This window comes from Gouania willdenowi, chromosome 3 (assembly GCF_900634775.1).
Source record: "Gouania willdenowi chromosome 3, fGouWil2.1, whole genome shotgun sequence".
Lineage (NCBI taxonomy): Eukaryota > Metazoa > Chordata > Actinopteri > Blenniiformes > Gobiesocidae > Gouania > Gouania willdenowi.
The window spans coordinates 45390619-45417240 of record NC_041046.1 but is presented as its reverse complement, the minus strand read 5'-3'; the positions used below and the strand labels follow the sequence as shown (position 1 = coordinate 45417240).

The window sequence follows — 26622 nt, the reverse complement described above, 5'->3', positions numbered from 1 at the left end:
GTGCAACAAGACAGAAAAAAGGTAAGAAAAGAGGATGAAAAGTGTCTTAATAAACCTCAGTGATTTCTGTCATAAATTAAACATGATATTTAACCACTAATGGATAGAAAAAGATGGTATTTTTGACCCATTTTCTTTATTTCAGATATTCTATTTCCTAATTCCTGAATTTATGTTTTTTTGTTGAAAATGGTGCATCAGCATAAAAAGATGTTGATCAGTTTTTGTGCAAATTAACCAAGTGTTGATTGGCTACTTTATCACTATGATAGGAACCCCCACACTTCAAAAAAAACTATTTTTTTTTATGTTGATATTTTTGCTGCTTTACTAATTAAACAACTAAACAGTACTTCTGCCTTCCTGTAGGGGGCAGTGCTAAGTACAAATGTTTACACTTGTTCAGCTGAAGATTAAAAAAAAGCATGTACATTTCATATTCTAATGCAATTTTTGTCTGACAACTATTTGAAGTACTCAAATAATATAGAAAAATAACTAAATGAACAATAAGTTGCCTTAAATTTTAGACAGAAATAAACCCAAAGGTGAAATTCAAATTCTAAAATGAGCAAAACATCAGAAATAAAATGATGAATAAAAAGGCCAAAATTTAAGGTTAATGTTGGACGAGAAACAGAAAAGAGTTGAAACTAGCCTGCAGACACAAATAAATAATGTATAACATGAGCTAAGAGGTACGTAGGGCAATAACATTTGGGAAACACTGTTCTGTGTCAAAATGTTTCTATTTTTGATGATTGTGTTCACCAGAGGTAGGCAACTCTTGATATAGTTGTAAATACTTTATCCTGGTTAAACCAAATTGACTCGGAAATATTGAAACCACTTTTTTTTTTGTTTTTACTGTGTTAAAGGTGTTAAAGACAGGAAGTTGTTTATGGAACTCACCATGGAGATGGAGAGTTCTTTTTTTATTCAAGTGGGCGGAGCCTCTTGGCCAGTGCCTTTCATTTCAGACGTAGAATTTAGCTATATCAAAGTCAGCTGCAGATCACTGTAGCACCGAGACACAAACCAGTGGGACAAACCTATCAGATATTTCACCATGACTACATCACAGCCACCTACATCTCCTGAGATGCTGACATGCAAAGTTGAGGTAGAAGTGTTTAGAAGTTATCTGCTTGAAGAAAACCTCAAACTGAAGTCTCAGATCAACGACGTAGAAAATAAAAAGGTGTTAATGGAGGAGGAGATTAGTAAATTAAAAAAGCAAATGAACTTCAAAGAATATCTGGAGCAGAAGGAGACCAAGCTCAAGACCTTCCACCAAAGCCTACAAGAGTGTAGGGACAAACTGATAACCAAGCATGAGAACAAGGAGAAGGAGATGCTTAAAAAAGAGCAGGAGTTTCAAAAACAGAAGGAAGATTTCAATCTGAACTTTGAGCAGAAGTTTCAGGAGTATCTGAGTTCTAAACAGCAGAAACGTCAGCAGCTGCAGCTCGAGGACCAAATGTTGGGGTTTAAGATTAAGGAGGATCTGGCCTCTAAAGTCCAGAAGAATTTCCAGAGGCTGCAGCTTGAGGAGCAGATGTTGGAGAAGAAAATTCAGAAGCATCTGAACAACAAAGAGCAGAAGCAACTCCAGCAGCAACAGCAACAGCTGCTGGAGTCGCTTGAGGAGAAGATTCAGCAGTACCTGAACAACAAAGAGCAGAAGCAACTCCAGCAGCAACAGCAACAGCAACAGCTGCTGGAGTCGCTTGAGGAGAAGATTCAGCAGTATCTGAACAACAAAGAGCAGAAGCAACTCCAGCAGCTACAGCTGCTGGAGTCGCTTGAGGAGAAGATTCAGGAGCCGCTGAATATCAAAGAGCAGAAGCGACTCCAGCAGCAACAGAAGAAACTCCAGCAGCAACAGAAGAAACTCCAGCAGCAACAGAAGCAACTCCAGCAGCAACAGCTGCTGGAGTATCTTGAGGAGAAGATTCAGCAGATGGCGCAGGAGAATCTCAGCTTCCAAAAGCAGAAGGAGAAAAAGGCGGGCTCTCCATGGCAACGGTTGATCAAGTGGTTTAAGTGTCGTTAAAATGAATGGTTCAAATCGGTTTGGTTCAATTTTGAAAGGCAAAGGCGGAGAAAAAAATTATTAAAATGATAAAAAAATACCTATTTTTGCTCAATTTTATTGGCCATGCTGATTATTCGTGTGAAGTGCTGACATTGGAAAGCCTTTGGGAATTAAAGCATGTCGTAAACAAAGTCTATTTACAACCGGCTGGACACATGTGACTCTTTCTCCGTTCAATTGGAAATATATTCATTTTCACACTCAAATAAACCTTTTTCTGCATTTATGAATTATTCCTATTATTTCTGTCTACATTAAAGCACTATTATAATAAGTGATCATTTACACAAAATGTCCATTTCGTGTAAAAAGGTTGGCCAAGTGACTCAGATGCAGTGTTTGGAATAACGGCGTTTAAAATAACGGCGTTATGTAACAGTGTTTGTTTTTCAGTAACAGGGTAATCTAAATAATTACTTTTTACGCCGTTACAACGCCGTTATTGTTACTGAACGTTAAATGTGGTGCGTTACATGCATTGATTGAATAAACTGTTATATGAAAACATCCCCGGCTTCTGACTCAGCTGTTGTGAGGAGGCGGGTTAAAAACAAGGTGAGAGATTATGATTGGTTAAGGCGACGTTGCGACACACACACACGCACACACACACACACACAAACTACAGATGTGATGAATCAGCAGAGATGGTGAGTGTGGAACAATCTGATGAAAAGTTGTCATTTTTAAGGTGACGATACAAACACTACTTTATATTAATTATGGTCAAAGACAAGAACGTACATGTGAAGTGTTCATTATATCCAGAGCAGATATCAGAGATTTACATATTTTGGTAAACAATACTTTATCTGGCTTGTCTTATACTTTTGTGAACAAAGTGAAGACTTTGTCCATATTTGTTGTAAACAACTCATATTTAATGAAGCACCTCACAACGACACACACATCTAAAAAATGTGAATTCTTTGACATATAGCAACTTTTTTTTTTAATAGTAACGCAAATAGTTACTTTCCTTAGTAATGAGTTAGTTTTATTATAGAGTAATTTAGTTACTAACGCAGTCACTTTTTTGAACAAGTAGTGAGTAATTATAACTAAATACTTTTTTAAAGTAAAATTCCCAACACTGCTCATATGTGAACACTAGTCTTGTTTCTCCTCTCTCTGGCTGACCTCCTATTTGTCCTGTCCACCTGTATTTGTTCAGCATGGTCATTTTGTTCATCTTCTTCAGGCTGAGGAGTGTGTATAATTTCACTTTCTTCATTTGTCTGTGATCCATCACTTGCTAGTTTCACTTCACTTCTGTTAGAGCTTTGTTTTTCTTCACCTTCAGGTAAGTTAATCTCATCCGTGTGTGTACCAATGGGTCTGCTTTCTCTCAACGGTACTGTATTTCAATGTCTTTTGTGGGTCATGACTGGTCTCTTCAGAGTTCGGACGGGCACTGCTGGAGGAAATTGCTTTGACACTGACATATGCTCCGTATCCGAGGCTGTTGGTCTGCCTTGTACAACCTGATCATTTCCAATCTTGACTGAAGCTGTTCTCAACCAATAACCTCCTGTCCACTCAGTCTCATTGTCAGTGTCTGTGGTCTCATCATCATCGGCAGAGCTTGCTTTCTGTTGAGGTTGTTTTTGTCACTGAGAGCGTTTTAAGACGATGTCAGTTGGCTGTGCTGGGCTCTCAACAGGCAAGTCATTGGCTAACAGTAGCAACTTTCTGTGTATGGTCCTGTTCCGCACATTTGGGTCACCTTCAGGGTGGATGACGTACACAGAGTTGTCAGAAATTTGCTCTTTCACCACATACATTTTCTTCTCCCAGTAAGAGCATCGTTTACTTGTTCCGCCTTGCTCACCCATGTTGCGAACAAGTACTCTATCTCCGGGTTTTAGGACCACTCCTCTTGCCTTTTGATCATAATAGGACTTGTTCGTTGCACTTGATGACAAGCTGGTTTTGTTTGCGATTTTGTAAACTTCTGTCATTCTTTTTGACCATTCTCCACACGTTCTTTGTGTGTCACTGATTCAGTGTTTTCCAATAGGCCAAACAAAAGATCTATGGGAAGACGGGGATGTTGACCATACAGCAGATAATGAGGTGAGTAACCGTGAACTTGTGGCGAGTGCAGTTATAGGCATGGATCATTTGGGGCAAATGTTCCTTCCATCTCTCCTTTTCCCTGTCTGTCAGTGTGCGTAACATTTGCAAGAGCGTGCGGTTGAACCGCTCAGCAGGGTTACATTGTGGGTGGTACGGAGAAGTTCGCGAGTGTCCTACTCCTGATAATCGTCCGAGGGTGTGGAAAAGATTGTTTTCAAACTCGCGTCCTTGATCGTGGTGAAGACAATTTGGATAACCAAGACAAGGTATGTCGTCATTGTGAATGCATTCAGCTGCAGTTTGTCCAGACTTGTTTTTGGTAGGGTAAGCCTGAGCAAACCTGGTGAAATGATCGATTACGACCAGAATGTACTCGAAACCTTCTTTGCTCTTCTCCAGGTGCAAGTAGTCTATGCAAACCAAATCAAGAGAAGAAGCAGAGGTTAGGCCACACATGGGAGCACAAAAACTGCATCTTCTCGTGACATAAAGCTCAAAGCATCGCTTTATATGTGGCCATTAGAAGCGTTCCCTGGCAAGCCCTTTCTCCTCTGCATCAGTGTGTTGGACGAATGGCTCTTCGAAGTTGGGGTATGCTTGGACTAGAGGATTGGTCTGCGTGTTGACTATTCTTTCCAAGGTGCTTTGATGATTAGCATTCCACTCAATGGGTGTTTTGAAGGGAGTTGAGCCACTTTAGACTTGCAGTGACGTGGAAGGAGTTGGGGCATGGAGGACTTGACTTGGAGCAGCTCATGCAATGGTTTTGATATCTTAGCAAAATCTTGTGTGTATGAATGGTAATAACTTAGGAAGTCAAGAACCTGGCGGAGGTCACTAACTGTTTGGGGTGTTTTGGTTTTTAAAGCCAGCACCGCGTTGAGGTCTTTGGGGTCAACTTGAACTCCCTCAGCTGTCACCAAGCGTCCAACATAGCAAACTTCCTTTTGGAACATCACGCACGTCTCTGCTCGTAACTTCACCCCGTGGTACTGCAGTGCTTGGAGAACCTTGCGGGTCACCTCAACATGGTCACTAAAGGATCTGGAGTAGCACAGTAGGTCATCCAGGTACGGAATACAACACTCATCTCTAAGGAGGCCCAGCATTTCTTCCATGCTTCTCTGGAAAGCTGCAGGTGCATTTGAAAATCCAAATGGGATTCTTGTCCATTCATAAAGCCCCCAAGGGGTAACATGCTGCAGGATTCCTAGAGTGGTTTTGCCTGGCATTGTGATGTCATGGTTAGTATTGTTACAAACTGGAATGGTGACATAGGGCTTTGTTGGATTCTGGATCTCTATCAAACCTGGACCTGCATTTCATTGTTCAGGGTTAGGGCTAGGGTGTCTTCATCTGTTTCGAAAAATACCAGCCAAGTAGAGGCATCCATATTTGATGAAACCTGACATTTCACCCATGACACTTGCCTAGCTGTCTGCTGTCTGAACAAAGCTGACAAGAGTTTTGGCTGTTTCATTGGGGACATATATGGCATTACTGAGAAGGTTAGTAAGTACCGGCATTAGACTCTCTGGTTGGCCACAGATTAACACTTCCAAAACATTAAAGCCAATCAGTGGTTTATCTGTGGGATAGCTGCTGATCAGAAATGGAACACTAATGGACATATTGGGATCCAAATTCCCTAGCAAGTTCGCTGTAATAGCTACCCACCCATCATATGGAATGAGGCCACCATTTGCTGCAATGACCTTCAGTTCCTCCTCACCTAGGATCTCAGAAACTGGGTGAATACTGAGGTCAGGTAGGTATTCATCTTTAAAGGCACGGCTGATTATACTAACTTGTGACCCCGAGTCGAGCAATGAGGTAACTGCTAAGTCATTTAAAAAACTCTGAACTAGGGCCTTTTTCTCAATAAGACCAGCAACCACTCCAGCTTTAGCTACACGTTGTGACTTCCGGTGTTTATTATTACTGGTTGGGGTGTGGATGTTGGAGATGTGGACGATGTTTTGTCATTTTTTACCTCACCCATTGGCTGCGACATATTTACGGACTCGACCGAGATGTCCCCTTCCAGTGACCGGTTGAAGTTTCCCTGTCTCTTTGACCGTCCTAAACAGCCTGCAGCACGGTGTCCTTCCTCCCCACATATGAAACAGTGTTTACAGTCTTGTTCCACACAGCTTGGACACCCATAGCATTTTCCACGTTTTGATTGTGTCCTAATTTGACTGTACTGGTGGCCATTGTGAGCATGCTGCTGGTGGTTTTGCATTGTCATGACCAGCTTGGTGAGTGCCTCTACTTTGGTAGTGAGGTCCCTCAGGGGATCTGGCTTTGTTTGGTTTGACTTCAACTCTTCACTCACCGACTTTGGGTTAGGTCTTGAAACCCCTTGTGGCTCGAGCTGCGCGCTGTGTGCATTCGTTACATTCTGTCTGCGGTATGAACCAAGTGTTTTCATTCTCTCGTTTTCTTCACTGGTGGTTTTCATCACCTGTCGAAGGATCATCTCATCAGTGACCCCATTGCTGGATAATAAATGTTTCAGTTCTCTACGTATATCAGTGTGTTTGTGTCCAAAGCCTTGGTACACTGTATGCAGGAAGACATCTTGTACTGTGGCTGCCGAGTACTTAATGTCAGTATCAGTCAGTTTTGATGCAAATAGGATGCATTGTTTTAAACCTATCACATGATACAGAAATTGCTGTGGCGTCTCATTATCGCCCTGTTTCGTGCTCATCAACTCCTGGAATAGTTCTGTACTATTTTTTTCCTCTTTGGTGAGTTTGGAGAAACCCCCTGAGTTCAGTAACCGTGATTGGAACCATTTTGTTTACTCTCCTCGTCACGTAGCATGAAACTTACATTTCTACACACATTTATAAAAAAAATTATTTTTGGTTTAAGATCATTATAATAGTTTAATAATGATACTGATTAGAACATGAACTGAAAATACAAGGGTAAATCTTGATCCCACACCAGGTGGGAGATAACAGGAAATTGTAAAAATCTATAATTGTGTTCATGTGTTCACCAGAGGTAGCCAACTTTTTTTTTTCTCTTGTCTGCACATGCTGTCAAAGGTCAACACTACAAGAAGTGCAATCACTATGAGTTTTTTTATTGCAATAAAATAAATTGATTTATTTCATTGCTTAATTGTGACCATCACCAGCCCTCCCTAAGGAAGGGTAAGAAATCTTTTAATATAGGGAGGATATAAAAAGGGAGAGCAGTGTTACACCTAAGTGGAGAGGGGGGGGAAGGGGAGGGGAAAGGGAGCAGGGAGGAGAGACTCAAGGTAGGAAATAGAAAGGGTGGGAAAGAATAGATTGTTTTCCAGTGAGGGTGAGATGTGAAGTTGTAGAATATATTGTGCTTATTATGTTGTGTAATCAAGCCAGTATAGTGACTAGTGTGAAGCTTAGCTATAATGGTGGTGGCTGTGAACAGGGGGAATGAGTGAGTGGTAGCACCTAAAGCAGGTATTTGGGATTAACGTGTCTAAAGTTAAGCCCAGTATGAGTTTTATTCCACATCCCAAGGCATGCCAGTGCATCGTATACCAGTGTATGTGCAAAAAACCGCTACCGCAAACCCAGGAACTGCCCTGGGCCCGCAGATGCAGCCAGGCCAGCAGAAAGAGTGGGGGCCAGGGAGCCCCAGGCCACCCCCCCACGGCCGAGCAACCCACCAGAAGCCCCCAAGATCCCAGGCTGAGAGGCAGCCACCGCCTCTCACACACACATCCGAGGAAGCCCCAAGCAGCCGAGCACCCAGCGCATCCCGCCACCGACCACAACCCCCAACCCCAAGGTCCCCCGCCAGCAGCCCACCCCTCCCACCACCCAACCCCTGAGGGAAGGGCCCAGAGAGCCCCCCACCTGAGACCCCAGCAGCGGAGCCAAGGCCCACGCCCAGTAGACGGCCAGAGCCATGCCGAACGGGCAGCCGGCGGGCACTCGCCGGCGGGTCCAGAGCCAGCAGGGACCAGACCCCAGGCCAGAAGGACCCGGAACGGAAGCAGCACCAAGAGCAGCGCCCCCAGGGACAGCGACCACGCCCATAGTCGCCGAGGACACCAAGGGGATGCTGCAAGTTGCCCCGCCGGCCCCCAGGCACACCGACCAGGCACCCCCAAAGCGCGCCAGATCGCCTTTCCTTGATGCCGCCCGTGCGATGAGCCCTACTTGCAAAAAACCTCGAACTGAAGTCTCAGATCAACGACCTAGAAAATAAAAAGGTGTTACTGGAGGAGGAAACTAGTAAATTAAAAAAGCATATGAACTTCAAAGAACATCTGAAGCAGAAGGAGACCAATCTCAAGAACTTCCAACGAAGCCTACAAGAGTGTAGGGACAAACTGATGGCCAAGCATGAGAACATGGAGAAGGAGATGCTTAAAAAAGAGCAGGAGTTTCAAAAACAGAAGGAAGATTTCAATCTGAACTATGAGCAGAAGTTTCAGGAGTATCTGAGTTCTAAACATCAGAAACATCAGCAGCTGCAGCTCGAGGACCAGATATTGGGGCTTAAAGGGGACATATCATGCTAAATCCACTATTTTAGCCCTTTAATGCATTTTGTTGTATATTTAGAGTGTTTAGAAGTACAGAAAAAATCAAATTAGTCTCTTCAGGTGCTCCGTAGATATCTTTATATTCTGTTTTGCTCATATTTTTCAATCTGTTTAGATTTTTCTATTCTCTATTACGTTTTTTGAACTATTACATCACAGTATTTGCAGCAGAACTGCCAAATTAGTTCATCAACTCCAGGTCCAACACTTTGAGCAATCCGCCATTTTTATTTCTGGCTTTTATTTTGTAGTCCAAGCTCCAGGATGCAGAAGTTACGAGAGGATAAGTCAAAATGTTGGGTTGTTGGATGTAGTAACCCACACGCTTCATTACACCGTCTCCCAGCATCAGAACCTTTTCAAAGTGTCTGGTTGAGTTTTATTTTTTATAGAAATGTACCACATCTGTGGATAAGGTCATTTTTGTGTGTGTGAAGCACTTCAATGATGACTGCTTCATCAACCTCCACCAGTATAAAGAAGGATTTACAGAAAGACTTTGTCTGATTGAGGGTTCAATTCCATCTATCTTTGGAGACGATGAACAGAGCACTTCGGTAAGCTGTAAATAACGCTAAAAAGTGTGATGATAAGACGTCCCTGTCATTGTTTTATTAGCATTAGCAGTTGCACCGTCTTCATACGTTAGCGCTGTGTGCTCGTTTTAGATCCTTGATGATATGGCCTACGTGATTTAATTTAAGTCTAAAGTTTTCATTAGTCATTTCATTTTGACGTTTTTGTCTTTGAAAAGACTGTATTAAAATGCATTTCGTGACGTTAGCTTGGCGCTAGCATTAGCTCGGCCCTAGCGTTAGCTTGGTGCTATAGCGTTAGCTCGGTGCTTGTGTTAGCTCACTTGTTAGGGTTCTGCAGGTTCATCATCTTCATTTTCATCTCGCTCCACTGGGTCAGACTCTGGCTGGAACATGTAAGGCTGGATGGACAAGTCTAACGTTGTTGACATTTTGTAAATAACCTCTGAATAAAAAGTTTATGCTCCGCTACATAGCCGTATCTCTTCTATCAAACTACAAAAATGGCCGAGCAGGGTGGAGTTGAACCGAGTGTCACCTGAAGAGGGGGCGGGGTATGGAGTGTCTCATTTGCATTTAAAGAGACAGCACCAAAACGAGTTGCTCTCAGACGCACATCAGAAAAGGGGTAGAAAAGGGGTGGAGCTATAATAATGAGGAATTCAGACCCAAGCATTGCAGTTCCACTTTATATAGACCACAACTGTATGATTTATATCTAAAAAGGAAGGATTTAAAACCATGATATGTCCCCTTTAAGATTAAGGAGCATCTGGGCTCTAAAATACAGAAGAATTTCCAGAAGCTGCAGCTTGAGGAGCAGATGTTGGAGAAGAAAATTCAGAAGCATCTGAACATCAAAAAGCAGAAGCGACTCCAGCAGCAACAGCTGCGTCTGAATATCAAAGAGCTGATCGTGGAGCAGAAGGCGCAGGAGAATCTCAGCTTCCAAAAGCAGGAGGAGAAAAAGGCGGGCTCTCCATGGCAACGGTCGATCAAGCGGTTTAAGCGTCTTTAAAATGATTGGCACGAATCCGTTTGGTTGGATTTTTTTTTTTTTTTTTTTTTTTTACTGTGGTTGGTGTCAAAGACAGGACGTTGTTTATGGAACTCTCCAGACTTAATGTCCAGCAAGTGAAGCAAATGCTTGTGCTACGTAATCACACGACTGCAAACAACAACGCAAACTATAAAACGACAGATCAGTGCAGGCTCCTTCTCTGTCCATTTCTCGCTCCATCCTTCCCTCAGTCGTCAACCAGACCCAGAGATACTTGAACTCCTCCCCGTGGGGCAGGACATCATCCCCAACCCGGAGAAGGCACTACTCCACCTTTTTCTGGTTGAGAACCATGGGCTCAGATTTAGAGGTGCTGATTCTCATCACGACCACTTCACACTGGGCTGTGAACTGGTCCAGTGAGAGTTGAAGGTCACGACCTGATGGAGCCAACAGAACCACATCATCTGCAAAAACCAGTGACGCAATCCTGAGGCCCCCAAACCAGACCTCCTCAACGCCCTAGTTGCACCTACAAATTTTGTCCATGAAAGTTCTGAACAGAATTGGTGACAAAGGGCAGTCCTGGAGGAGTCCAACCCTCACTGGAAACCAGGTCTACTTACTGCCGGCAATGGTGACCATGCTCTGACTCTGGTCATCCAGGGAATGGACAGACCTTATCAGGGGGTCCGATACCCCGTGCTCCAGAGGGACACGGTCCAGTGCCTTCTCTAGGTTCACGAAACACATGTGGACATGTTGGACAAACACCCATGAATTCTCAAAGACCTGCTGAGGGTGTAGAGCTGGTCCACAGTTCCACAACCAGGGCATAAACCACATTGTTCCTCCTAGATCTGAGGTTGGACTATCCGGTGGACCCTCCTCTCCAGTACCCCTGAAAAGACCTTATCAGGGAGGCAGAGGAGTGTGATCCCTCTATAGTTGGAACACACCTTCCAACCACCCAGGTCTGCCAAACCAGAGGCACGGCCCCCGATGCTGCAGAGTCGTGTCAGCCATGAAGGCCCCACAACATCCAGGAAATCCCTGTTTTTGATCAGAAATAAAATGAGTTCAAAGTGACCAAAAATGGTGGAGAAGGTGGTGAAATGGGATTTTAAAAACCAGAGAAAGTTGTAAATTAGTGTCAATATTGGATTAAAAGTGGCAGAAATGTGGGTTGAGGTAATGTTATTCAAAAAGAAGGAACAATTAGTTTAAACTGGCAAATAATGGGCATGACAAATGGTGAATCTTGGTAAATTGGCCAAAATAAGCATGAAATATGATAATGGATCAACATATATGACATTAAATGGAAAAGGTTTAGAAGTTTATTATCATTATATCTTTTATTTAAACAGATAAAAGCCTAATTGAGATTGGAAATAGAGGGACCTGGCATGGCAGCAACAACAATAAATACATTCATACATCAGTACATCAACAACCAGCAGTTCTGCAGACACCAGCTCTAAACAAGATGAAAACAGTCACATTGTCCAACACAAGCTCTTTCCTGGTCCATTAACAAATATTTAAATTCTCCAACAGTGACCAAATCTGTTAGTTTCATATCAATCTGTTTTCTTTTTAAAGTTCTGTTCTCACCCTGAGAACAACCATTTTAATAATCCTGAGACGGTAGTCCATGATGGTTACTAGACCTGATCAACTATGTGTGTCAGGCCCTCTGCCTCCTCCTCTTAGGCTGCAGGCTCTCTCTCACTGTGTGTGTGCTTAATTACAGGAGTGACTTCAGCTGTGCAGGAGTTGAGCTGCAGCTACAACCAATCACCACTCTCCACAGCTATAAGAACCGGTCGTCAGCTCCACCTCCTTGCCAGATCGTAGACTCAGTTTCCTCTTGCTCAGTCAGATCCTGCCTTCCCTCCACTCCTGCACCAGCCTGGGCTCAGCAACACGGACAACTCAGTGAACTACCTGCCTTGCCTGCCTCTTTGTCAGCTTACAGACCCGCCCTGGATCTCCTGTTCTCTCCACGCACCAGCCTGCCTCTGTCAGCTCTCATCCGGACTCTTCATCTGCAAACAACTAACGAATAAGTACTGAAAATAAACATTTTCATTGCATTCATCACCAGTCTCAGTTTCCGTCTCTGCAATTGGGTTCACTACTGGATACAAGCCTAACAATGTGGTCAACTAAGAAGGCAGTAGTCCAAGAACAGATTTACTGTATGGATAAACAGCAGCCAGTGTGAGTCTACATACAGACAGGGAGGGATGGTTTGCAGCAGCATACAGTAGATAGTGATGGACACTGTGGGCGCCGCAAAAGGCTGCTCCGGTGTGTTGATGTGTCTTCTTTCACTGCAACTACCAAGTCAAATTCCTCGTATTGTTCTAAACTGTACCTGGTCAATAAAGCTGATTCTGATTCTGATTCTGAACCAGTAGGAAAACGTAGAGCACAGTGATACAGAGCCCAATTTCTTTAAGCATTTTAGGAGCATTCATAAATAAATCAACATAGTCCAGTAAAGGAATGAAAATAGTCGAGATTAAAAAATCTCTGACCTAATGTGAAAAACAGGACTTGTTTCTAAAGAAAAATCCCAATTTAAGTTTATACTTGGACACCAGACTGTCAACGTGCTCCTTAAATGATACATTGTTGTCAATGGTGATACCCAATCACTTATAAGTTTCATTTGTGGAAGGTCGGTAGATAATGCTTTGCCACCCGAGAAGATCATGAGCTTAGATTTAACACCATTTTCAGGTTAATTAAATGTGACTGAAACTTATCAAGTGCTGAAAATATCTGTAAAGTGGAAAAAATGTGCAGAAAAGACATTGAAATGTGATGTAGAAGTGTCTGAAATAGGAGTAATGCAGCAAAAATACATTAAAAGGAGCAAAAATATGGCAAGAAAAAGTGATGAAAATAGGTTAAAATATGGTGAGTTTGGTGGAGATGTAGAAAAAGGGTAAAAATAAGCAAAAATGGGCTGAAATTGTTCAATTCCTATTTGCTTAAAGGCATCTGGTGACCCCAAATGGGGTCCTGACCTCATGGCTGAGAACCCTTGTGTGACATGCTAAAAATCAAAGACTTGATTAAACAAACTTTAGCTTTCGTTTGAACTTTTACCGTATGAGATAAAAGTGCGAGTGTGTATATCACAGGTCTGTCACTGAGATCCCAGCGCTGCAGGTATTTCACACGTGTGAGGAACGACTCAGTGTTCCACAGCAGGTTGTTCACCCTGCTGAGAAGGATCAGTGGATCAGTGGAGAGCTGTGAGAGCGTTGACAGAAGCTGAGCCGTCACTCTGCACGCATCGGTGCTGTGACAGCGCTTTGCCACGGCTCGTGTTTCTGCTGCACCAGACGGAGGCAGGTGTAAAAACAGCCGTCAGAATAAAAAAAGGCAGTTCATCCTTAACCGAGTGATCTCCAAACTACAACAGCAGAAATACACAAAATCACTCCCAAAAAAACACTCGGAAAACATACAAATTCACATAAAAAAATACACAAAATGAATCCAAAAAACATACAAATGTATAGCAGAGCATACAAAAAGATAACACAAATACACAGACACTCCAAGAAACGTAAAAAACATACAGAAAAAAACACAAAATGAACCAAAATTATAGAAAAATATACAAAATGACAACAAAAATACACAGAGAATCCAAAAAGCATAAAACAAAACAGAAATATACACAAAACCTCAATAAAAACACATAAAATTAGACAAAAATAAAAAGATAACTACAAAATAACACAACAGAAGTGTTTTAAACTGTATATAAACCTGATTTACTAAAGGTTTTCATGCTTAAAAATGTAAAAGTTGCTGTTTAAGTGAAATTAGGAAAATATTACACAATAACTAAATAGTAGAAAAAATAAATCTCAGGCAAAATAAAAGCATGAATTGTCTTTGTTTTTGATATTTCATCTTATTAAGATTTCACTTTTTGTAGTCACAATAGAACAGAATAGAATAGAATTTGATTGTGTTCAAAAGAGCAGAAATGTGTTTTTTAACACGGCTCATTAAAACTCATTCAGTAAAAACAAATCAATATTTCCTTTTTCATTTTTTTATTTACCAATGGTTAAAACTGGCATTTTTGGTCAAAACCCAAAAACGGGTTTTTTAAGCTCCCTGCGACACACACACACACACACACACACACACACACACACACACACACACACACACACACACACACACACACACACACACACACACACACACACACACACACACACACACACACACACACACACAGGGTCAATAGAGGTGTTGTGGTTCAACGAGAAGCTAAATTATCAATTTCTTCTTTCTAAACACATTTTTTTACTCACCATTTACATCAGCTCTGATTGTTTTTAGGCACACATGCACTAGGGATGTAACGATTCACTCAACTCCCGATACAATTCGATTCACGATACTGGGTTCACGATACGATTCTCTCACGGTTTATTTTACAAAATGGGAATGTTGACAAATGATGACTGAAAAATATTCCTTTATTTTTTTTTTGGGAAAAAAACTAGAAAATACTGTACTATTTTCCTTTTATTATTCATTGTCTAAAGAATCTCTTGATAAACTATTCAAAACAATGCAATTTAACTAAAAATAAATCTTGAATGAAATAAATAAAGGAATAATACAAATGAAGAAGCCTATTAATTTAAATTCTGGTTCTATAGTAAACAATTCAAAACTGCATAATAGTTCTTTTTCTTTTTAAAAGTCCAACTGAAAATGTATTTTGTGCCTTAACAATTGGACTTTAAAAAAAAAAAACGTCATTGCACTGTATTTACGTCAGATATTTGTTTGGACCAGCAGAGGGCGCTGGTAACACAGTGGTCGGTTGGCATGCAGATATCTTGCAGTGAAGAAGAGATGCTATGCTAGCAGACAGAGCTAATAGAAATACGGGACTTTTACAGATATTCAAGTAATATTACAGATATTCTTTCGGTGCTTAAGGGTAATGAATCATTTATTAACATATTTAAGAGTAGAAGGCGGCCAGAAAGAAAGTATTAGCAGACTCCGCCCTCCGCCTACACTTGTGGATAGCGCCCTCTGCTGTACTGCGATTCAATTTTCAGAAAATCGATATCAACTGTGATACTTATGAATCGATTTTTAACTGCCTTATGATTAATCGTTACATCTCTAACATTAACTATATAAAGGATAGCAGCGTACTGAAATACACACGTGATGGAGCTTCTCCAGTGACTCACAGATGAAAACCAAAGCTTTGCTCCTGCATTTCTCACTCACTTCATTTATTTTTTCCATCCTGGGAAACCAAAACCAATAAAGTGACTGATTGTTGCACACTTGATTGAATCCAAAGATAAACATGCACATGGCAAACTTTAAATGGAGCGTTGCAGGCACAGTTATACGGCCGGAATGTTCATGAAGGGCCACGTTTGGGATGTGGAAAATCCTGGAATTTAAAGGTTGCAGTAGCTCACTTCATTTGTCGACTAGCATAGCATCAGGGATGAATTCTTCCTAATTTGTGTGTAATATGGGGTTGAATGATGGTCTTTCCACTCCGTTACCAACAAAAGGTAAAAGGAAAATACACAGTTATCACACACTGAGGAACAACTCAATGGTTGCTGTTCTAATACCTAAAATAACGTTTTTTGAATTATGTTGGATTTGGGAGTCGTTTTTGTTTTTTGGGAGTCATTTTGTGCATTTCTGCTGTAGTTTTCTACATTTGTTTTGTGTGCTTATATTTTGCTTGACAAGATTTTTTTCTTCTAATATTTAGTTATTGTGAAATATTTTCCTGATTTTACTTAAAATAAGCAGCAACTTTCACATTTTTAAGCATGAAAACCTTCATTTTATGTTGTTTTGTTGTTTTTCTGTATTTTAGTGTAAATGGTTGAAAAGTAAGGACGCATACCCTTCTCACTAATGTGTCCATATCTCAGTAAGTATTCATCAAATCAAACTAGAAATGTACGGCGTGTCTATTGAATAATCACTGAACAATTGGTAAAAACAGAATTTTTATAGACCAAAGTGTGTGGGTCAGTTGTTGACATGGAATGATCCATGTGTTCATCCTTAACATTCCTGACACAAAATGTTTCACTGTGGCATTTTTCCACCTTGACGATATCGTATCGTTAAATTTTGATATCGTAGCATCCCTACCTGCAGGTTTTTATGTATTTCCATTAGGTTCTGAAACACCATGATGTTAATAGAGTTATACAAGTTAAAATCAGACAGGTTGAAACCTCCCACTATGAACTTTCAATCCCAGGCTTTGTTTTTCCAACAGTTTGAAATCTGCGTGCACGAGAAGGATTGGAGTGAAATGGAGTTCAGAGACATTAAGTGATGATTAAAAGTTTCAGCCACACTGAGTGACGGCGTGGGAGGTGAAAATCCATCAGCAGTTCAGAATGTGGGGGAGAACAAAGCCGAGTGTCAGACAGTGGTGGATGAATGCATCTGGACAACTGCTAGCTCAGGTGCTAACTCAGATAGCACAGACATTTGTTCTGTCAGGCCGTCTGATGATGCTGCTCACCAAAAAAAAACAAAAACAATAGTTTGTTTCATACAAATATTCAGTTCGTTCCATTTCTGAGAAAACCTTTCATGTATAAATTGCGTTGACGCAATTATACGACATAAACATCTTCAAAACAGGGTTTGTTTTGTTGTTTCACGTTATTATGAACGAGTCATCATTAGCATCACAGATACATGAGTATCAACGAGTTATTTTACTCACATTTCACTTCAAACTCTGACGTTCTTTTGCCTCCTGTGGATTAAAGCTGCTGAAGATGACTTTTTTTTAATTTGATCAATAAATCCAAGATTATTTGCTAAAAAAAAAAAAAATAGACGTAAAAGACGCTGGAAAGTTTGTTTTCATCACCACTCCAAACATTTGACATTGTGGGAAACGTTTAGCACGTTGCATTGTAAGTAAACTGTATTTATATAGTGCTTTTCACAGACAGAGGTCACAAAGTGCTTTACAGTGAACACAATGAAATTCTAAACAATAAAAAACACAATCATAAAAGCAGCTCTGTTGGCTCTGGAAAGCCTGATTAAAAAAGGAAGTCTTCAGCTGCTTTTTAAAAGACCATCATACGTAGAAGTGTTTTTACTTCATTCTTACTCTAATTCTTTGTCTTTGCCCTAAAAAACTCTGCCAAAGTGACTTCTGGTGTTTTCACTTAACGTTGTGGCAATAGTGGAGGTTTATTTTGGGGTTTACACAGAAATGGTAAATGTTAAAATGGTAAATGGACATGATTTATATAGAGCTTTATCACCACTGAAACAGTCTCAAAGCTCTTTACATATCAGCTCATTCACCCAATCACTCTCACATTCACACACCAGTGGGACAGGACTGACATGCAAGGCACTAGTCGACCACTGGGAGCAATTTAGGGTCTTGCTCAAGGACACTTCGACACATAGTCAGGTACTGGGATCGAACCCCCAACCTCTCGATCAGAAGACGACCCTCTACCACCTGAGCCATGGTCGCCCATGAAATATCAGATTTTCAATGCCAGTCAAAAGACAGTAAATGACTCGTCACTATTTTTGTTGTCCTTTGTTCCCAGTATTCCCCATAATATCACCTGACTTTGCAAAACATTCAGTTTCAACCAGTTTTCCATGTAAACCCCACAAATAAACATCCTCCATTGTTTTGCCTTAACCTTCAGTGAAAACACCAGAAATGTGTTGGAACTCACGCTGGCAGAGTTTTTTGGGGAAAACACAAGAAATCACAGATAAAATGAAGTAAGACCACTTCTACCAATCCGTCTACGGGACTCCACATCCCACAATGCAATGCAAGAAACAATCCCGACAATTTAAAAAAAGGTGTTTACAGTGAAGAACCGGAAATTACAATTAAAATTTCATTTAGCAGAGACTTTTATCTAAAGCGATGTACAACAGGTTGGATTCAAACCAGTGACCCTCTGATTACAAGCTCACTTCCTTAAAGAATAACCGAACCCCAAAACCTCTTTTTTCTGCGGAGTATTTGAGTGTTAAGTACTGTTTATTGATCCTGGTTCAACTCTCAACATTTTAGTCAAAGTTTTTACATTTGACGTATTTTGTTGTCAAATGTTAGCGTGACTGCCCTCTATGGGTAGAATTGCCATTGGCTGAGAACGAGACTCTATGTCGTCATTGGACCATTGTGCGTCACAATCAAGCACTGCTAGCTAGCTCCGCCCCTTCTATAAAACTATCACCTTTGGACTCTACAATCTGTGGTCAGTATATTGGATTGTAAATAAACAAGTATTAAGTGGCTCATTAGTAAAGGTGTAAGAAAGCAAATATTTCAATCTATCTATTTCCTGAGCATAATAATCTTTGGATTATTTGATCTATGAGGCCTACACTTTGTCCTTACGTGATAAAATATGATCGTCTCCTGCAGCAATAACGTGGCGTGAACAATAAGTAATCCCTTATTCATTCCTGTCAGCGCTTTAAGCCAAACAGAATCCTTCCCAGAGTCACGAGTTGTAAGCGTGCTTGTGTGTATTTTTCTCTCTTATTTATATGCTACACGTTGGTGCAAGGTCGCTGTGTTACAGGCCAATTGCAAACAAATTCCCCACACAAAGCCCCTCTCTTCATATATAAGTAAATACTTTACTCACAGCCGAATTCAAATAAATGGAGACGACAAGAGGAGAAGACGGACGGCTCTGAGGCTTTGGTGGAGGGTTGATTTACATGCCCCGTCAATCCCCCGTTGCTAACTGACATGCATAATTCATCTGTTCTATTGAGTGCAGGGGGATTCTGGTTTAGGGAAAGATGGCTGTGCTTTTCATGAGCATCATCAGGACCAGTCTACGCCACTATCCAAAGGTCGGGGACGCCATGGAATAGAAGAAAAACTCAAAGTGCCACATGTTCTGTCAAGAGTGTCGATGAGTTTTAATTAGAAAGAATGGGAAGCTACGTGTCCTTGAACGCAGCCTTGATGAGAGCTGGAATTATTCTGAGGTAAGAATCAGCGTTGGATATAAATGGTGCAAGAAAGAGGAATCGGGCATAAAGACGCATAAAAACTAGTCAATGATAGTCCAATGACGTCACAGAATCTCGCTCTCAGCCAATAGCAAAATTAAATTGTAATACCTGGTTTCAACCTATAGAAGGCAGTCGATTTATATTTTAAAACAAAATATGCCAAATTTAATACTTTGACTAAAATGTCTAGAATTGGACGAGAATCAATAAAGAAGAAAAAAGTGTTTTTAGGGTTTAATAACTCTTTAACAAAGAAATCAAGCAAAACTCCAAACTAGTCCAGTTTAAATCTAAAAAAACCTCCTTGATCAGTGACATCAAAGTAAGTAGTTTTACCACATAATGCTGTAGTACGCAAGACCGGTCTTGGTCTCTAGACCACAGTTTGAAGGTCTTGTCTGGATTTTATTTATAACTAGTACAGTGCCCGTCGGAAGTATGTATTCATGTGGGAGCATAAGGGGTATATTTGTGGGTGCAATTTTCCTGGTTTAATGTCATCATTGTGTTTTTTTTATCTTTCAGTTGTCTTTTTGTGCATTTTTTGTATAGTTATTGTTTTGTTTTACTCATTTAGTTTATTTTTATTATAAATACTGTGTGTGTGTGTGTCTCTCCATCCATCTCCTCCGTGTGTTATCTCTCTCTCGCGCGCGTCTTGCACATAATCCGTCGCAGGTTGTCAAGAGAGATACAGAAGTACCACAAAAAATAAACGTTTTGCAGAACCAACTCTCACCAACTAAACGGCTCTGTGTGAGTTCAGTATTTTCATCCCGGTGTAGTTCACAAACGTGCATCAGCCGTGTGTGTGTATTTACATTGTAGCTGCTAGCATCTTTCTTAGCACATAGAATAATATAAGAAAAACTCACCCTTGCGCAGAACAAACAATCATAGTGGAGCCGTGTTGTGGACCCATTATTATTATTATTATAATTACTTCAGCCACTGCTTGTTACAGAAAAACTTAACATTGACGCTAAAACATTTAGCAAATATATCTCGAGTCACTGTCAATCTTTACTTCATACAAAACTACAGTACGCCAGTTAAGTCAACTATTCATCAGCATGCATGGCTATACTGTACAGAGATAGTTGGTCACACCAGAGCCACCACTGGATAAGTTTGTGTAGAGCCCTGATGATAATATACAAAAAATAGTATTAGCGAAAATAGTAATAGTAATAATAGTAATGGTTATAATAATAGTAATAATAGCAATAACAAAGTAATATAATAAGAATCTAGTAACAATAATATGATAAAAAAAACAATAAAAAAATAATAAGTAATGATATGGTAATATGATGATAATATAACAATGCTAATAATACAATGATAATAAAAAAATATGATAATATAGGAATGCTAATAATACAATGAGAATACCAGTAACTATAATATAAAATATTAATAATTAAAAAGGAGTTTAAAAATATAATGATCATTAAAATAATGCCAATAACATTAATACAGTAGTAGTACAATTATATAATAATAATAATAATGACAATAACAAAATAGCAAAGAGAATCCAGTAACTGTAATACAATAATAAACATAAAATAATAAGGTAATAGCAATATTAATAATAATACAATGAGAATACCAGTAACTATAAGATAAAATAAAAAAAGAATAATTTAAGAATAACAATAACAATACAGTAATAGTACAATTAGATAGAGATATAATATTAATAGTGAAAGTAGTAATAGTAATGGTTATAAAAATAATAGCAACAACATATAATGAGAATCCAGTAACTATAATAAAATAATAAATATTAAAATAAAACAGCGTGTGCGATTTCCCCGGTTTAATTCTATGGGATATGAACATGATAAATGTGTTTGTTGTTGTTGTTTTTTAACTCACTTTTATATTTTTTTGTTTGGTGTATTTTTCTGTAATGTATGTTTTTTGGAGTCAATATATGTATTTGTGTATCTTTCTGTTTTAGTATATTTAAATAAATAAATACGTATGTGTTTGAGACGCTGATAACCAAACTCCATAGACATTGTAGCATCAATCAGAAAAACAACCAAACTGCGCAAAACAAAAACAAACAAAAACAAAAATATTTTTTTTACCTTCGAACCGAGTGGTCAGAGCGTAGCTTCCACACACACACACACACACACACACACACACACACACACACACACACACACACACACACACACACACACACACACACACACACACACACACACACACACACACACACACACACACACACACACACACACACACACACACACACACACCTCCCTTGAATTATAGTATAGACTAGTACAGTGACCGTTGGAAGTATGCATTCATATAGTGGGCGCTTAAGGGGAGTTGTCAATTACGGCCATAATATTAATATACTCTGTAGCATTATTAAGGGGCATATTTGCAGGTGCAAAGTAAAATAACGTGTGCAATTTCCCTGGTTTAATTCTATGAGACATGCGCATGATGAATGTGTTGGGTTTTTTTATACTAATTTTTATATTTTTTGTTTTAATTATTGTTTGTTTCTGCCATTGTAGTGTTATTCTGGAGTCATTTTGTGTATTTTTTTTTTGGATGTAGTTTTGTGTATTTCTGTTGTCATTTTAGTGTATTTTTTGTATAAATATTTAGTTTTGTGTATATTGAGTAATTTTCATATTTTTGTTGTTGTTTGGTGTATTTTTCTGTAATATATGTTTTTGGAGCCTTTTGTATATTTTTGTGCATTTCTGTTGTTGTGTTGTGTACTTCCTGTATAAATATTGTTTAGTTTTTTGTTTTATGTCATTTGTGCATAATCTTTTTTAGTGTAGTTTTGTGCATTTCTTTAGGTTTTTGTTTTATTTTACTCATTTAGTATATTTTTGATTATAAATACTGTGTGTATGTGTGTGCCTACATCCATCTACTCCGTGCACGCGCATCACCCGTGTGTCTACATCATAGGTGGGCAAACTACGGCCCGCGGGCCACATCCGGCAAGTTGGTCTTTTTAATCCGGCCCGCCGAAGCCAAAATAAACAATTAAAACACAAAATGAACCGTCTTGCTCCGTCATTTATCTCAACGCCCGTGGGAACCAAATGTTCTCCACTTATACCCGCCCTTTTCCAGCCACCCAGCCAATCAACATGCAGAACATGTAAACAAAGACGAACATTGGCAGAGAAAGCTGCACGTAACGATGATGCCTTCACGACCATTTGAAACCACAACACTTGTTGAATAAACTACATTGGGTCTCAATCCGTTACAATATCATAATTATGACTGTATTCCTTTGACTTAGTCCTGTAATGCCTGACATCCTACACGGTATGGACAGAATATGTAAGATGAGGAAGAAAGCAGAGTTAGATTAGTCGCCGCCATAACACACCTACAAAGAAGAAGAAGAAGAAGAAGAAAAAGAAGCGGCAAAAGAACTGACTCATGTTAGAAGCAGAAACTTGGATATCTGGCCAGACAAACAGTTCTTCCACGTCGGATAATGAAAGTAAGCTGTTTGTTGATGTTTTATTGCGGGATCACGTGGTGTCGCGTGAATACACCAGGTGGAGATTGACGGAGCAAAACCGCGGCGCTGACACAGCGATACACATCTACAACAATGAGTGGCGCAAAGAAAAGAAGAGTCGACAGTGAGTGTTTAATAATGAATAGACAAGTAAATACTTTTCACTGAAGTCCTGTCAAAGGCTGTATGTCTAATTATTTGCAAAGAAACTGTTGCAGTTTTAAAGGAATAAAACATCCACCGTCACTTTTCCTCCAAACATGCTGTTAATTATGCTAATAACCATTATTATCAAATTATGATGGAGGGTTTTTTCATGCAAATACTTTTTATTTAACTGAGCTACTTTTACACACACAATATATATATATATATATATATATATATATATATATATATATATATATATATATATATATATATAGTGTGTGTGTGTGTTATGTGAACTTTAAGTCCCACCTGTGTCCATTGCCCCCCAAATAATCCTGACAAATAACACATGTTAAAATGTGTTGAACCCACAGGGAACAAGTAATACAATATTTCATAATAAATCAAAAACTAAATTAAACTCATTATCTAAAAAAAAAAACCAAAAAAACAAATGTAAAAAGTGCAGTAGAAAACCAAAAAAAGAGAAATAAATTCAGTAACTGAAAAACTAAATGAAATGATTTACCTGCATAAAAAAAACAAATGTAAAAGTACAGCAGTACAAATATTCAGGAAACAACAACACTTTGTTTAAAATCTGTGCCAAAAAGCTTAAGAAAACAAAAAAGTAAATAAATGTTATAAATCAGCTAATAAAAGTTTGTTCCTGGTTCCGCTCCACTTCACATGCCGACGTAAATCATTATGTTTGTATTTTAGTTTTACGTTACATTTTGTTCCCAGTCACATACTGTATCTAATGTAGTCTTAATTGAATGCTCTTTTAATTTCTGATACATTTTAGGATTCTAAAATTGCCTAGTAATGATCTTTATTGTCGATGAAGAAAGAGTTTTTAAGAAGATTGGCATGAAATCGAAAATTTCAACCTGTCATGTCTCCATTCTCCACCACACACTGTGAGAAGCTCTGCTCTACTAACAGACCTGTCTCTCCTTAAATGTACAGAATTAGAATTGGGGCTAAATTTGGGTGAAAGTTGCAAATCTGTAACACATATGGTTGATTTGTTATGAAATTTTATAAATTTGAACTTTAGACAAGAAGAAGAAGAATGTATGTATGCATCGAGTACTGGCCCGGCCCTTCTGTCAATTTTTAAAAGTCCATGTGGCCCCTGAGCCAAAAAGTTTGCCCACCCCTGGTCTACATCCATCTACTCCGTGCACGCGCATCAGCCGTGTGTGTGTGTTAACATTGTTTGCTGCTATCATCGTTGTTAGCACATAGAATAATATATAAATTAACACTCACCGTTGCGCAGAACAAACAATAATCATAGTGGACCATCCGCTCACAAAAACGTTACATTCCTCTGTCTGAAGAATCAGAATGTTTGTGATGTAATCGAATGAACCCGGAACCGGAAGTAGCACGCTCAATACCGCGCTCTTACCGAGAGAACCGTAATTATAAAATTAACGTTTTGACCGTTTTGCTACACCAAATGACTCCGGTATAAAACTATCTTCTTCTCTCTCACTCATGTGTTTACAGTCTGTGTCTGCAGCGATTGGCTCTGGCTGCACACGTGACTCTTGCTCGCGTGAGGAGCTGTGCAGTGAAATAGATATAGATGGTGCGCTACCGCCCCCTCACACCCTGAGGTCAAAAGTTGAATAGGTTTCATTTCGGGGCCGTCCAGAAGTGAAATAAAATTAAAATAAACATTTTGAAATGACCAAATTATTCCAAAATAACAGATACACACACTCGGGGTATTTGGAACCCGTTGACCAAGTTTCAGGTCCAACTGGCTTCGCGTCAGGGAGATATTTGCTCCACACACACACACACACACTCACTCACACACATCCACACACACATCCACACAGACCTCCCTTGAATTATAGTATAGATAATGAGAAGCACTTCAAACATTTAGTGTTAGTTCACCTATCGTTCTGCCTCCTCAAACACTGGAACATCAGTTAATCTTATTTCTAGTCAGAAATTCCTCTGAACACTTACTTTAAGCTTCATTCACCTACTAATAAACATCTGATTTTCAGATATTTAAAAATATTCTGGATTTATCAGTGGTTTTTAAATACATATATGGGTCAATGAATTCATAGCATGATATTTCTCAAAATGGGCATCATCAAGCAAGGTTTGCATGAATATTATGATGGAAATACATATTAATTATATCATACAGGACTGTAATATAATTAAAATAGATTTACAGTCATTTTAAAGATTTTTTTCAAAACAGCAGTCATTGACAGACACCTTGAGTAACAGAACATTTACATAAATATAAATAAACACACTACATAGTAGTTTTTTATGCTGTTAAATGTTTTTTAATTAAAAGAAATGCAGTTGGACAGAAAATGTAGTTAACACCAGCCCCCCAATGGAGATTGGATACGAAGCCCCAATAAGTGCAATCACGCTGAACAAGGCAGCGACTGACCTGAAAAATAAGATCATGTCAAAAATGTCCAGCAGGCAACCCCGAAGCCAATTACAAAGACTAAGAGAAGTACTGTCAGAAAGTCTCCTAGAAGATGTGAATGCAGCTCTGAGAGCAATTCCTACATCAACCATCACTGAAACCAATGAGCTGATATACTCCACAGCAGCAGTGATCCTAGAGACGCTTGGCTATCGTAAGAGCAACCATGAGATGAAATACCCACCATGGAAAAGAAGGCTGGAGGCTGACATCAAGGCAACACGGAGAGAAGTGAGTCAATTGACAGAGGCCTTGAAAGGTGCAATGAAAAAGCAAGTACCCAAAAGGTACAGCCAGATGCCCATACCTGAAGCATTGGAAACTGCCAAACAAAGGCTCCAAGCCCTGGCCAGCCGCCTAAAGAGATACACGAGAGACAACAAAGCCAGACGAGTAAATCATCTGTTCGCAACTCAACCAGCTAAAGTGTACGCTCAGTGGCAGGGTAACAATAACAGAGCAGACCCACCAAGGCTGGAAACTGAACAGTACTGGAAAGGCATATGGGAGAAGGAGGCAACACACAACAGTGATGCACAGTGGCTCGTGGCTCTGAGAGAGGACCACAGCAACCTTCCTGAACAGAATCCAGTTACCATCACAGTGGCAGACGTCCAAGAAAGAGCCTCAGGTATGAAAAACTGGACAGAAAAACTGGACAGCACCAGGCCCTACTGGCTTAAGAAACTCACGGCACTCCATGAACGCTTGGCAGCACAAATGAACCAGCTGCTGAGAGATGGGAACCACCCTGAATGGTTAACCGAAGGGCGCACAATCCTGATCCTGAAGGATCCCTCAAAGGGTACAGTCCCATCCAACTATCGCCCAATAACCTGCCTCTCCACAACGTGGAAGCTCATGTCCGGCACCATAGCGGCTAAGATAAGCGGGCACATGGATCAATACATGAGCACAGCTCAGAAGGGAATTGGTAAAGATACCAGAGGTGCCAAACACCAGCTCCTGGAAGACAGAACAGTCGCTCGAGATTGCAGAACCCGACATACTAACCTGAGCACTGCCTGGATTGATTACAAGAAAGCCTACGACTCAATGCCACATACTTGGATCATTGAATGCCTGGAGCTATA

General features: G+C 39.9%; 2 protein-coding genes across 2 annotated transcripts in view; one reads left to right on the top strand and one right to left on the bottom strand.

The window, feature by feature from the left end:
* neo1a (neogenin 1a) overlaps positions 1-26622 on the bottom strand; it is a 257814-nt gene that overhangs the window by 105004 nt on the left and 126188 nt on the right.
* On the top strand, positions 1025-5829 carry LOC114479711 (zinc finger protein 853-like). The gene is made up of 2 exons (XM_028473545.1): positions 1025-1926; positions 5811-5829. The coding sequence occupies exons 1-2, from the start codon at positions 1070-1072 to the stop codon at positions 5827-5829; spliced, it is 876 nt and encodes a 291-aa protein (XP_028329346.1). The 5' UTR covers positions 1025-1069.